The sequence below is a fragment of the Zophobas morio genome, unplaced genomic scaffold, assembly GCF_036711695.1.
Source record: "Zophobas morio isolate AGI-343-1 ecotype UQ-CSIRO unplaced genomic scaffold, CSIRO_AGI_Zmor_V1 ptg000002l, whole genome shotgun sequence".
NCBI lineage: Eukaryota > Metazoa > Arthropoda > Insecta > Coleoptera > Tenebrionidae > Zophobas > Zophobas morio.
Window position 1 is genome coordinate 25,517,702 of NW_026972107.1, and position 13,736 is coordinate 25,531,437.

The 13,736-nt window shown below is 37.1% G+C and overlaps 1 protein-coding gene across 1 annotated transcript; it reads right to left on the minus strand.

The window, feature by feature from the left end:
* Positions 1–3,525: 3,525 nt before the first annotated feature.
* LOC135131867 (uncharacterized protein K02A2.6-like) lies at positions 3,526–9,936 on the minus strand. The gene is made up of 3 exons (XM_064059751.1): positions 5,909–9,936; positions 3,955–4,146; positions 3,526–3,904 (listed from the first exon to the last, which is right to left on the minus strand). Exons 1-3 carry the CDS (start codon positions 9,934–9,936, stop codon positions 3,526–3,528), a joined length of 4,599 nt encoding a protein of 1,532 aa, XP_063915821.1.
* Between the last annotated feature and the right edge of the window lie 3,800 nt (positions 9,937–13,736).

The window sequence follows — 13,736 nt, forward strand, 5'->3', positions numbered from 1 at the left end:
AGTACGTCGGTATATAATGTAAAAAATATTTATTTTTTGTATCGTGGTTTGCACCCTGTTATTTATGCTAAGTGTAGGCAACCAAATACACAGTTTCATTCGCACAAATTCCAATAACTAAATGATCCACGGAGCAAGAAGTTCCACGTTTAGGAGTATGTTTATAATGGGGTGCAGGGCGCGAAGCGCCCGTGTGTCCATTAAAAAGTCGCCATTACCCCTCCACGCATTGGAGACCCTAAAAAATTAGGTTATGCTAACAATGGGTACAATTTTTGTATAATTATATCCATTTTTCTTGGTGCGAGTTCATTCGCGCCAAGATGGTCCACGCCAAGATGGCTTGCGCCAAAGTGTCCCTGCGCCAAGTTGGCTTTGCGCCAAAATGTCTCGCGCCAAGTCGGCCGCGCCAAGTTGGCCGCGCCAAGTCGGCCGCGCCGAATTGTCCTAGACCGACTTTTATACATTATTGACGACCTAGTTCCTTGTAATGCACAAGCATTTGCTGACTAAAGAATTCCAGCTTACAGTTACAGTAATGGTTTTCTTGGTATTATTTTATTTTTGGGTATGTTGAAAAACAGGAGAGTATGAACACAGTACAGACAATGCTTATGTTTATTTTTATGTGCAACTAAGGAAGATATAGACCGTGTTACGGAATTGAATGCAAAAAATTTAACCCATAATAGAAATCATTATTAGCGTAAATTTTTCTATGTAATATTTTTTTTCCAAATTCTACCCTTTAAGAATTAAAGTTGAAAATACATTGGACTATGAAAATCGCCACCCGTCTAAGTGTAATTGACACCAACATTCTTCTTCGTCGATGCAACAAAAATCATCCGCGCTTCACAAAAACGTACGGTTATATCAGGTAATAAGCTTGTTTTGCGCGAAATAAAGTCACCTATTTTACGTTACACGGTTTATTTCGAGGGGTAAACCGCCGACCATCAAGTGTACAATTGATTTCCTCTGATTTCCTTTGATTTCCTGTGATTTCCTTTGATTTCCTGTGATTTCCTTTTGATTTCCTCAAAATTTGTTTACATAATGTACTACAGGGCGATTGTTAACTTTTTTTTAACTTGACTTTTTTGTTTTGCCGATAATGATGTTGAATTTAAACCTTTTTTTACCAAGTGTTTACAAACGTACGGTGACTAGGTAAGCTGAAGTGCTTTCCCTTTAAACGAAAAAACTTCTTAAAAAATACTTACCCCATAACCTGGGTCGAGATTTGTGTATATATTGTAGATGATGTTGAAGTAAAAAACTGTGCTAAATTCTAGCTACCCATAAATACAGATGATAACACTTTTAATTTTTTGTTCACAACTTTCAAATGAAGCATATTACAAAAAAACTTTTGAAATGCAAATTTTAAAACGTAAGAATTTTTTTTGCACAATGAAGGAGTGGATAACCCCACTTGATAAATTTTCAGAGGTAATTTTCCCCTTTAAAAGTGTTCATGGGCACCTAGAATTTTGCACAATTTCTTACTTTAGTATTTTCTACGATATAATATACTTGTACAAATCTCGACCCAGGTTAGGGTTACGTTATCACAAATTTTAATCACATCACTTAAAAAAAACTAGAATTAAATCAAATATTTTTTCAATCATTTTTTTTCAAAAACTAAACTGCTTCTTCTGAGTACCTGAGGTGGAGGTAGTTTCATTATATATTCATTTTCTTGGATCTTCCCCTGATCTTTAATGTCCGGAAACATAAAAGCATCCGGAATTTTTGGATTCCTTTTCAAAAAATCACAAAAAATAGGGTTAAGTGATGACACTTTACCAATGAAACATTTTTTGTTTTGTTTTTGAGTTGTTAATTGTACTATAATATAATCGTCTATAGTCTTTGCCATTTCTACTGAAATCCTGTTAATCGTAAATTTGGCAAAGTTCATATTCAGACAATTTTCGAATTAAAAACCGTTGTCAATCAACCGAAAGCTGTTACCAATTGCTAAATTTTAAGCAAAATCAACAGGTGGTGTTTCAATAGAAATGGCAAAAACAATATATTTAAATCTGGTTTAGAACGATCAGTCTTACTATTTTCAGCCTTGAGATTCAAACGAGGATTCAAAACATCACAATAATTGGAAGAATTCAAATTTTCGGTGTCCGTGCTGTCATCATATTCGATACTACTTGGGTTGTCTAAATCAGATGAGTTACTTGATATATTATAGCGTCTTTTTTGTTTTCCAATTTAGACTGGTTTTTGAATTTGAGATGCATCTTTATGTTGAAGGCAGGTATCTGTTTCTGAGTTAACTCTACCACTATTACATTTCTTATTTTGAATAAATCTTTTGAGACGATCCACACTGACGCGATCCTTTTCATTGTCTAACAGCCAGCAAAGTGAAGACTTTTTTATAACTTTTGTTGTATTATCTAAGCGTATGCTGACTAGATCACCTGTCTCAACAAAAATATCGTCATTATCAAAACTTCTAAGGTGTATGTCTCTGTTAAATTGTGCAAAGATCATTCAGTAAATCTTCATCTTGGTCAACTGGATCGTTTTCCAAATTTTGAAAACAGTTACGTTTCATGGCTATTTGAGAATTGTTGTAATTTTCAATGTGATCGCACTATTCTTCACTAAACATTTCATCTTCAACTTCGTCATTGCATTCATTGCCTTTACACGGAGGCAAAAATACATAGTTGAAATCTTCACTTTCATTCCTAAATCTTCAGTGTCACGCAGACAATCCCGTAAAGCTTATTCTACGGTGTTTTGTATATCTTTATCTGAAATGTTTCCTAAGTCATCATTTTTCACAAAATCTCTCTTCATGATTGAACTTTTTTTCCTGATTTCTCTAGGAAAAACGAAATTTTTTATCCAAATCGTTTTTAATGTTGTTTATAGTTTGCAGTCTGTCACTTCGATGCAACATATCTCTTATACTAAAATTAACAATTGTGCTAAAAGTTGAGGTCATTGATCTAAGGCTTCTAAACATACTCTCACAAGTTTGAGAGCTAAACTTCCAAGGCAAGAACATATCATCAGTAAGATTACTTTTTTGAAAAATTTTAATTATTTTTATTAATGCGTGTCCATTGAGTTCAACGCATGTGTAGCAATTGGAAGATAAAAAGTTATCTTTTACTGTATACTGTCTTTGGTCCTTAATTCATTTTTTCCGTATTCGTAGGAAAAATATGCAATACCAAATGTTATATATCCTTTCTACAACAGATAACGTTTTGTCCAGGAATGCTGCCGATATAAGATACATTAGTTTCAAATAAGCTGTTGTTCCTGCACTATTGTCAATGTTGTCGGCTATCATTTTTCTTACTTCAGGGCTACACATTTTTTCTGCCGCTGCATAGTTCATTTTGTCTTCTGCTTTCAAATCCGTTATTGTTAGCATATGTTGATCTTTGGTGTACTTTTTTACTAATATTTCAAGGTGAGCAACTGTAGCAACGTAATTCCCTAGAGGTAATATTGAGTCCGATTTTTAAAACCTTGTTCTTAACTTTGTGATAATATGTACAGTCTAGTTGGCCATGGTACAGTATCTTGGGCATACGATGTCAGATCGCTGTCACTGAAACCCATTTGGTACCATTCCCAAATATTCAAATGATTTTCGTCGGATGAAATAGGTAGGCGAGGATTTAAACGCATCGCTTTGAGAAGTCGCGTGTCTCCATCAGAAGAAAAACCTAGAATTGAAATTCCATACTTTTGGGCATCTTTCTGCATAATAGCAAATCTTTTTTTGACGTCTTGATAAGTAAATTTATTGTCGGTCCCAAAAATGGTGAGGCAGTACGGAGGAGAATAATCAGATAGGGGTGTGCCACAATTATGTACGCATAATGAGCTTTCGTTCAATTCTTGAAGCACTCTTGAATAGTTTAAGCGGAAGAAGCTATGTAATGGTTTGTTTCCGGTAGCCCATTTCTTAAAGGAAGCACAAATCTCACCATTTTAGTAGATCGAGAGTCATATTCTATGCGACCCGTTATTCGAGTCGCATCATCACTGATCCAAACAAATTTCTTTAAATTTCTTTCTTCTAGGAATAATTTTAATCCTTGGAAGTCCATAACACCTTCGTCCAGTTTTGTACTATTTTCAGCAATGTACCTATTTAAAGAAGATATTGTAGGAATGACTTTTGGTAAATTCGATTGCAGCGTTTCATACAATAGACGACCTCCTATGTAGTAGAGGTATAGGCAAAACTTTTTTAAAGTGGCGTTATACTTATTCTGATTACTTGATTTTGACGCATTTTTTGATGAAATGTCATGGAGCATTTGGAGAAATTCCTTTATTAATATTAATATTATTATTATTATTATTATTATTAAGTGAATATTCTACAGGGTGAGACCCCAATTATAGAATATTTTATAGTCTAACCAAAGTATCCTAAAGTTTACTGTAATCAAAACCACGTACTTCTCTAAGCGATGATGAAAAGAGATCTACTTCACGATGGAACACATTACCGATTCTGCACATGGTAAACATCGGTGAAAACTTAGCAATATCCGTTCTTGGGACTGGCAAATAAAACAGATCATAATAACGGGACAGGGCACTGCGCGAACTCACATTAAATGTAATTTGTGATAATAGGATGGGACAATCTACACCATTATGAAGAAGTTTAAATAGAAAAACCATGTAAAATCTTTTACACGTATTCAAAAAGCTGGTAAAATTATATCTATTTAATAAATCCTGCTGAGGCATACCAATTGGAGGATACACTCCGTCTTCCCGATAAGACAAATACTTCAAAAATTTGCGGATGATACGTTCCAAATTAGTGACATAAATGTTATGATGGGGGCACCAGATTAAACATGCATAATATAATTTGCTTTCCAAAAAGGATTTAAAAAGTCGTGTGATGGTGTGAGCATTTTGAAAATCTCTAGCATTTCTTATTATAAAACTTTATCTTTGGCCTTTCTGTATCTGGAAGTTTTTCTGTTTAATTTCTATCAAAATTGTAATATATGCTTTCTGTTAAATTAAATGTTAATTTGTTTTCACAGTTAACGTTTTTAACTTGTTCTATTATGGGGAAAAAGTTGGTTAATAGTTGTTGTTTTTCACATCTCTGTCCTCGTCGTAGCTACGGGGGGGCAAGATGGGGCTGAGCCCCCCCTAGCAGTTGTGGTTGCCCCCCCTGGAAGACTTACACATTAAAAATTTCAATTTAGTAATAAAATTTCAATTTAGTAATAAAATTTCAATATAATGCCGATTGCTGAAGCATATTTACTAGCCCCACCCACCCGCCCTTTATTTTCTTACAGGGTATATTATTTGGCAATATCACCCTAACGTTAATGTTGACCGTATAAAAAAAACAACTGCCATGTTACATTTTATTCCATAGCCTACTACTAAACATGCAAAAAAATAAATATTACGAATAAAGAGGTACGTGCTCGTAGAAGCTTTAATGAACTTTAGGAAATACAACGCAAAAATACAGAATACAAAAAAACGACAGCTCATTACTTTTTTTTACAATTATTCATGTGTTCTTGTTTGTTATCCCTCGACCCGGGGTTGTGCTAGATCTAGCCGCTCCGTGAAGGAACCATGCTTTATACTTACTAGATCCTTGGTGAAGATGTCACCAATCATATCTTCCGAAGGGACATGTTGCATAGTGTTGTATATTAACTTTTATAGGAAATCTCTATTTGTTTAAAGTTGTTTATTCTACGATTCTTCATACATTCAAGCGTACAAGTCTTAAACCTAACCTCATTCTTCTACTTATCGCTAAAGCTGGCTTTATCTCTTTTTTCTCGTAAAGCCGCGCTTACACTACACTACATATCTCCCCCCTGAGTCAACCTACATGTTTCCTAATTAATACCTTATCCATTCATTTGCCTGCCATCGTGATGGGGGTTTTTTCGTTCGGATAGGTCGGTTACTCTTTTGATTAGATTCCGCGTTCACGTGCTGACCAGATGTTTCAGGGATTGACTCGTTTGGGATACAGGGATCTGGTTGTGTTGGGTTATGGCGTGTCTCGACGTTAGTAGAGCTCGTGGTCTCCTTTACTGTTTCCTTGTCTGATATAATTGCTGGAACCTTTGACGTTGTTAATGCCTTTCTTATAATTTTTTCTGTTCCTTTACCGTCAGATTCTGTGTCTGTCGGTATGATTGTTTTCATTTGATCCACATGTCGTTTTGTTACCCTCCCGTTTCCGATGATTTTGCACAAAAACATTTTTTGGCCAATTGTCTGAGTAACTTTGGCTTCCATCCACGCCTTTTTGTTGGTATCTTTATAATCTCTGATTGCCACTACTTCGCCTATTTGAAATTTCGTTGTTCTTGGTGTTTTCCGCGTGTCGTAACTTATTCTCTCTTCCTGCGGTTTAATCAAATTGAATAAAGTTCTGATGTTTCTATTCAGCATCCGGAAAGCAGGAGTTTCATTCGTTGTGGCGTGTTTTGCGTTCCTATAATGAATTAGATATCGGCTTACGAGAATGTCGGTGCGGGTGTTCTTATTTCGTTTGTCAAAAAGAGCGGTTTTCAGCCCTCTTTTAAACGATTTCACTGCGTTCTCTGCTGCACCATTTGATGCCGGATGATACGGTGCTATGGTTACATGGTGTACTCCATTATTTCGTAAAAATTGTTCGCAATCTCGTGAAACTAGTTGCGTTCCGTTGTCTGAGACTATTAACTCCGGGATTCCCCATCTGCAGAATGTCTCTCTTAGTTTGCGTATTGTTGTATCCGCAGTTATGTTTGGGACTTCGTATATTTCTGGCCATTTGCTGAATGCGTCCAGCATTAGAAAATAATATTTACCGTTTATCGGGCCTAAATAGTCGATGTGCACACGTTGCCAGGGTCTTGTAGCTTTGTTCCATGGCGTTGGAATCGCCTTTTGGGGATCATCAGACGTCATGATGCACGCCCTACATGACTTCGCTACCTTTTCTATGTCTTCGTCTAATTTTGGCCACCAGAAATACGATCTTGCGATTGCTTTCATTTTTACAATGCCTAAATGTGCCCCATGGAGCTCGTCGAGGAGTCTTTTTCGTAACTTACTTGGTATTATCACCCGATAACCCCATAATAAGCATCCTTGTTCGCATGTGATTTCTGTTTTTCTACATGTGAAATGTTTCATATTTTCCTCTTTTACGTTCGTCGGCCATCCGTTTGTGACATATTCTAGGACCTTAGCCAGGACGGGGTCCCTTCTAGTTTCTATACCAATTCTTTTTGAATCTATTGGAATCCCTTCCGTCACAATCAGGTTCAACTGGTTGCTTGACTCTTCCTGATTTTCTTCTTCTTCAGTTGTCTGTAGCGGATGCCTTGACAACATGTCCGCGACATGATTTTCTTGCCCTTTTATGTATTTAATGTCATAGCTGAAACCTGCCAAATGTAGCATCCATCTTAGCATTCTACTTGAGTAGGACTGAGAAATTCTCTTGTTCATCGCGAAGACTGATACTAATGGTTTGTGGTCAGTTTCTATGACAAACTTGTTTCCCATCAGATAATATGCTAATTTTTTAGTAGCCCAATAAATCGCCAAAGCTTCTTTGTCGATTACGGCGTAGTTGCTTTCTGCTTTGCTTAGCGTTCTTGAGATGAAAACAATCGGTTTTTTTCGACCAGTATCTATTTGGTGTGATAATACGGCCGCAATACCGTCCTTTGATGCGTCGGTTGTGAGTACTATTGGTAGAGTGGGGTCGAAATGCGTTAACACCTCGTCTGACGCGATTATCGCTTTTATTTCCCTAAAAGCTAGACTACATTCCGCGGACCAGCGAAATTGTACGTTCTTTTTTAGCAGATTATAAATAGGTTTCATTAATATCGCTAATTTTGGTACGAACTTGCTATAATAGTTGACCATTCCTGCAAAACTTTGAACCTGTGTCATTGTTTGCGGTGTTGGGGCATCTAGTATCGCCTTGACTTTTTCACTGTCTTTTCTTAGACCTTCCTTGGTAACTCTTAGACCTAAAAATGTTGATTCTTCCTCAAAAAATGTACATTTCGACAATTTAACTTTTAATCCCGCATCTTTTAGTCGTTGAAACACCTTGCGTAAAGTATCTATGTGTTCCACCCTTGAGTTTCCCGTGATGATAATATCATCCATAAAGTTTGCTGCTCTATCTATGCCTTGAAGGACTTGTTCTAAGGTTCTTTGGAAAATCGCACTGGCGGGCGTTATTCCAAATGGGATCCGTTTCACCCGGTATAAACCTTTGTGTGTGTTCCAAGTGAGTATTTTTGACGTTTCCTCGTCTACCACCAACTGGTTATACGCGTTGCTGAGATCAATTCTAGAAAACGACTCGCCTCCGTTTAACTTTGAAAACATTTCTTCGAGTGTTGGTAAAGGGTATTTGACCTCTTCGAACCATTTATTTGCTGTGATTCGGTAATCGCCACACAATCTAAGGGTTCCATCCTTTTTCATCACTGGTACCAATGGCGTGGCCCATTCACTGGATTCAATCGGCTCAATAACACCTTCTTTTTCCAAACGATTCAATTCTGTTTCGACTTTTTCTTTGTATGCAAGAGGAACGGTGCGGGGTTTAAGGAAAATAGGCCAGAATTGGTCTTTCAATTTTAACGTGAATGTGTGTTGTTTGAAACAACCTAATCCGTCTGAAAAAACCTCCTGGAATTCGTTAACAATATTAGTTTCGCTAACCGATAAGACTTCATTTTTTTCGTCAAATTCTGAAACTAATTCGAATTTAAATTTGTTTAAAAAATCTCTCCCTAGCATACTTTGTTTACCGTCTCTTTTGTCGATAACGAAAAAAACGAAATTTTCACATTTTACATTTTTGTACTGTATACATGCGTTGAAAGTACCCAAAACTTTTATTGGCTGCCCTGAATATGTTTTTAACTGCCTATTATTATATTTTAACTTGGCACTTGGCCAATAAGATTTAAAATCTTTTTCTGAAATTATTGATGTACATGCGCCACTATCTACTAACATTTGTATTTCCTTATCACTAATATTGACGTTACAATAAACTGGGCTGTTATTAACAAAACTAATGCTATTTACGCCTGTTTCTACCAAATTTTGTTTATTTTTATTGAAACATGCCTTTGCTAAATGTCCCACCTTTTTACAAATGTTGCATGTGTAATTTCTGTATTTACACACCTGTTGGCCAGTATGGGTTCCTGCACATCGCCTGCAGTTCCACTTCCCTCTCTGGAATGGCTGGAATGTGTTCTTAGATGTTCTTGCCTCATTATTGTTTGTTTGAGATTTCCCTTCCTGTTGTGTATCCTTTTTGGTCTGTGGCACCCTTCTTATTGTGTTGACGGAGTCACTCTGGCTTTGTAGAGCTGCTTCTCTTGCTTGTGCAATCTCCACTAGTTTCTGTAATGTTGTGGTTGGGGACTCTTCACACAATCTGTCTCGGATGACACTCCTTTTCATAGCACAGATGAATTTGTCCTTTAGCACAAACGTGAGCTCGTTTCCAAACTCGCAGTTTCCCGCTAGGTTGTGTATTCTAGCGTACCATTCTTTTACCGTTTCATTGTCTTGTTGTTGTGCTTCGTAGAACTTAATTCTTTCCCTGAAAATACATGTACTGGGTGAAAATTGTTTCTTTAGCAGAGTACACAATTCTTCATAGGTTTTATCCTTTGGTAACGCCGGTGTACAGAGATCTCGTAGAGTTTTGTAGGTTTCTTTTCCTATCAGGCTCAATAAAGCTGGCACTCTTTTCTTCGACTCTGTTTGACCCTCTGTTGCTGGGGTGTCTACTATTCCATTTACGTTAAAAAATTCCTCCAGCTGCTCTTGGTACAATGTCCAATTGTCCACTTTTGGATCAAAACTATCGATAGAACCGATCAGCGTCATCTTCTTGTTGCGTCACCACGTGTAACATAATGATTGTTTTTGGATTTACCCGTCTTCTGCCGCGTTTTTTCTATTTTCTCCGATTTTCCTCGTCGCCAATGTTGTATATTAACTTTTATAGGAAATCTCTATTTGTTTAAAGTTGTTTATTCTACGATTCTTCATACATTCAAGCGTACAAGTCTTAAACCTAACCTCATTCTTCTACTTATCGCTAAAGCTGGCTTTACCTCTTTTTTCTCGTAAAGCCGCGCTTACACTACACTACACATAGTTAATGAGTCATTCTTCACCACTTCTCTGATGTAGTGATGTCTAAGGTCGATGTGCTTACTCCTCGCATGATAGACCGGATATTGAGCCAGTCTCAATGCGCCTTGGTTGTCACTGAATAGCACCATTTGTGACAACTGTGCGAACCCTAACTCCAGCAGGAACTTCTGGATGAAAGTGACTTCCTTGGCTGCTTCTGTTAATGCTATGTATTCAGCCTCTGTAGATGATAATGCCACAGTTTTTTGTTTCCTGGAGTCCCATGGAATGGGTCCCTCTGCTAACATGAAGACGTATCCAGTATACGATTGTCTGTCAATAGCACAGTTTGCCCAGTCGGCATCTGCGTAGCCTCTTACAGGATCGGGGCAGTTTGTGTACACAAGACAATATTCGGAGTACCCCTCAGATATCGAAGCACTCGCTTCGCTGCTGTCCAATGGACCTTGCCATGACAGTTATTGAAATGTCCCAAGGAACTCACTGCGTGACTGATGTCAGGTCTAGTCGTGATGGCCAAATATGTCAAGCCACCTATCAATTCGCGATACGGGAAATTCTTCACTTCTTCAGCGGTCGTTGGTTTGACGAGTTTTGTCTGCGGATCCATGGGAGTCCAACTTTACTTCCGGTCACGACGGTATTCCGGTTTTTTTTATTGGTTGTACCATGTATTCTCCACCTCTCTTACCACTTTGTTAAAATTAATTTTGACAAAATCCACGTTTCCTAATATTTGGAAATTATCCACTATTGCTCCTATTTTTAAGAGTGGTAACAGAAATTCCGTTGAGAATTATACCCCTATATCGCTGATTTGCAATTTTGTTAAAGTATTTGAATTGGTTGTGCATAAATATGTTCTCTGTGATACTAGAATAATTGAATCTCAGCATGGATTCGTCAGTGGCGGGTTTACTTTAACTAATGTATACAAGGTGACTGCGAAATACATGCAAAAAAAAAAATGGGGAATAGCTCACAATATGATTATGTCACTGGGTAAAATTCACGGTCCTAAGTAGTAGCAGTGTCTAGAAAAAATTATTTGAAATTCAATGTAAATTGTTGTACGCGCCGCTGGACTGTTTTGTGACCTACATAATTACTACAATGAATGGAACAGAGCGAGTCGGTTAAAGAACCAAAAAAGTTACTTTATCAGGCACTTTTTTAATCGCAACGTGAAAAACACGAAAAGGGCCAGTTAGCATCGAGCGGTCGGTGAAATCGGTTTATGGTGCAGTTTTCCCATGCAGATTGTGTCGATATGGTAATGGGTGCATCAGTGGTACAGCATCTCCGAGATCATGGTACCTTCAACCTCAAACTCACGATCGTGGCCGTGATAGGACAGAAAGAAGAAGTTGGATTTTCACAGCTTGTAGTGCATCCTACATTAAAAGAATACGGCCACATCCATACCATGTTGACAAAGTGCACGGTTTGGAGTCCACTGATTGTTCACGTTGTGTAACTCACTTTTTGTCCGATGGAACTCCACGTAGTCGTCAACAAGTACGATTTCAAGAGACGGTTTTCGATAAATGTGTATCAGTTGGATGAAACAGTTCGTTTGTGGAAATCAACAGTGTCCAGAAATTATCGAAGAGCTTCAACAAGTGAAAGTGACACCCGCTACTCCGGTGTTTTTTTACCTATCAACAAACCTCTTGCGACGCTCTGACGCCTGTATTGCTAGTCAAGGACAACATTTTCAACATTTCTTGTAAAAAGGTAGTAGCATTCTAAGTTGCTCTTATTTCTGTTCCAATAAACAACGTAAAATCGTTGTGACAAGGACCAAACATCCGTCAGAATCAAAATTACCAAAAAACTTTCACACTGACCTTTAACGATGAATGAGTAAATGAATGAACGAATGATAAGCAGCAAAAAGTCGGTTTTACTTTTAATTGAAACTGAAAGTGTTTAGGTCGTTTTTATTCGAACGTTTTTCCAACTCTGTTTACAAGGTGGCTCAGTGCCTTCGTATCGAGGGTGGTTCATGGGGGTTTTGCCCCATTCGATTTTTAATTTCTTTTTTCTATATTTCGGCTCTACTAGGGTGGGGGATGCCGTGGTTAAAATATTTGCACTTATTTCGCAGTCACCCTGTATAGTGTATATAATAATTTAGGCGTGTTTACGCAGTTTATTGCGGATAGTTTTAGTGATAGACTCCAGACTGACGTGGCATTTACTGATTTTTCTAAGGCTTTTGACCAGCTTAATCATCAAATCATTTTGGTTAAACTTAGCAATTCTGGTGTTTCTGACCGCGTGATATATTTGTTCAGGTCGTACTTATTTAGTAGATCGCAGTGTGGTAAATATTGTGGATACGAATCTCGAAAGATGTGTATGTCCATGCCGTCAGGAGTATCTCAGAGCTCTGTATTGGGGCCTCTTCTGTTTGTCGTATTTATAAATGACATTGTCAAAAACAGTGATTCAAATGTTTTGTTATATACACACGACCTAAAAGTTTTCTGAAGGATTGCTTCTGTTGAGGATTGTAAATCTTCGTTCGGTGGAGTATTGCCAATTTTCTACCTGTTAATTTTAGTAATTGCCCCATAATGTATTTCTTAAATAAATCTAAGGACGTTCTCTATAATAATATGCTTAATAACAACGAGTTAGGAAGGGTTGAGTTTTATAACGACTTAGAGGGGTTACGTTTGATAGCTAACACTCTCTTGGATTCATTCTAAGATGTAAAAACTTTGAAGATCTTAAGTGCCTTCGTGCGCTATATTGTGCTTACGTGTTTCAGGCTTAAATATGCGAGCATTGTATGGACCCTATTCTCCCACATTCATATACATTCATTGGAGAAAATTCAGAGAGGTTTTTTAAAATATGACAAATAGCATTTTTTGGGCTTGTTTGATTGGGGTTCCTCATCCTATTCCTTTTCTGCAACAAATAATTTTCTTAAAATTTTCCATTATTATATAATCTGATTTTATCTACAAACTGGACCCAACTGTATGAAGAAATCGTCTGTGACAAATTTTATGAAATATTGGTTAATTTATTTGAAATGTAGTCGAATTCCTGGGAGCATACAGTACAAGGATAGCATTCTAAACATGCCGACAGAAATTGTCAATGGATTTAGTATTTCAAATCTGTTTATGCACCACATATTAATATACTTTCTAGAGAGATTTCAATAGATACAATACAAATAATAATATTGCTGTTACCAATGTCACAAATGTGAGGTCTTCCGAGCTCTGAAACAATCCAAAAATAGTTTTACATCCGGAGCTGATGGAATTCCATGTTTCACACTAAAAGATTGTACAGCAGCATCGTATTCGTTTAATTTAGTTCTTAGTAATTCTTTCTTTAGTTTCTTTAATTCTTAGTAATGGAAAAATATCATCATCTTAAAAAAGGACATGCGTCAAATATTGGAAACTATCGCCTAATAACCTTTCTCTGTAACTTCGCTAAAGTATTAGAATCATACAACAGAATTTATACGTCCATAAAATATACCATCCCATCGGAGC

Coding starts and splice junctions, on each gene's coding strand:
- LOC135131867 (XM_064059751.1), bottom strand. CDS start 9,936: ATGACGCTGATCGGTTCTATCGATAGTTTTGATCCAAAAGTGGACAAT. Junction 4,147..5,908: donor CAGGCAAATGAATGGATAAG/GTATTAATTAGG, acceptor TTCTTTAAATAG/GTACATTGCTGAAAATAGTA. Junction 3,905..3,954: donor GTGCTTCCTTTAAGAAATGG/GCTACCGGAAAC, acceptor AAACTATTCAAG/AGTGCTTCAAGAATTGAACG.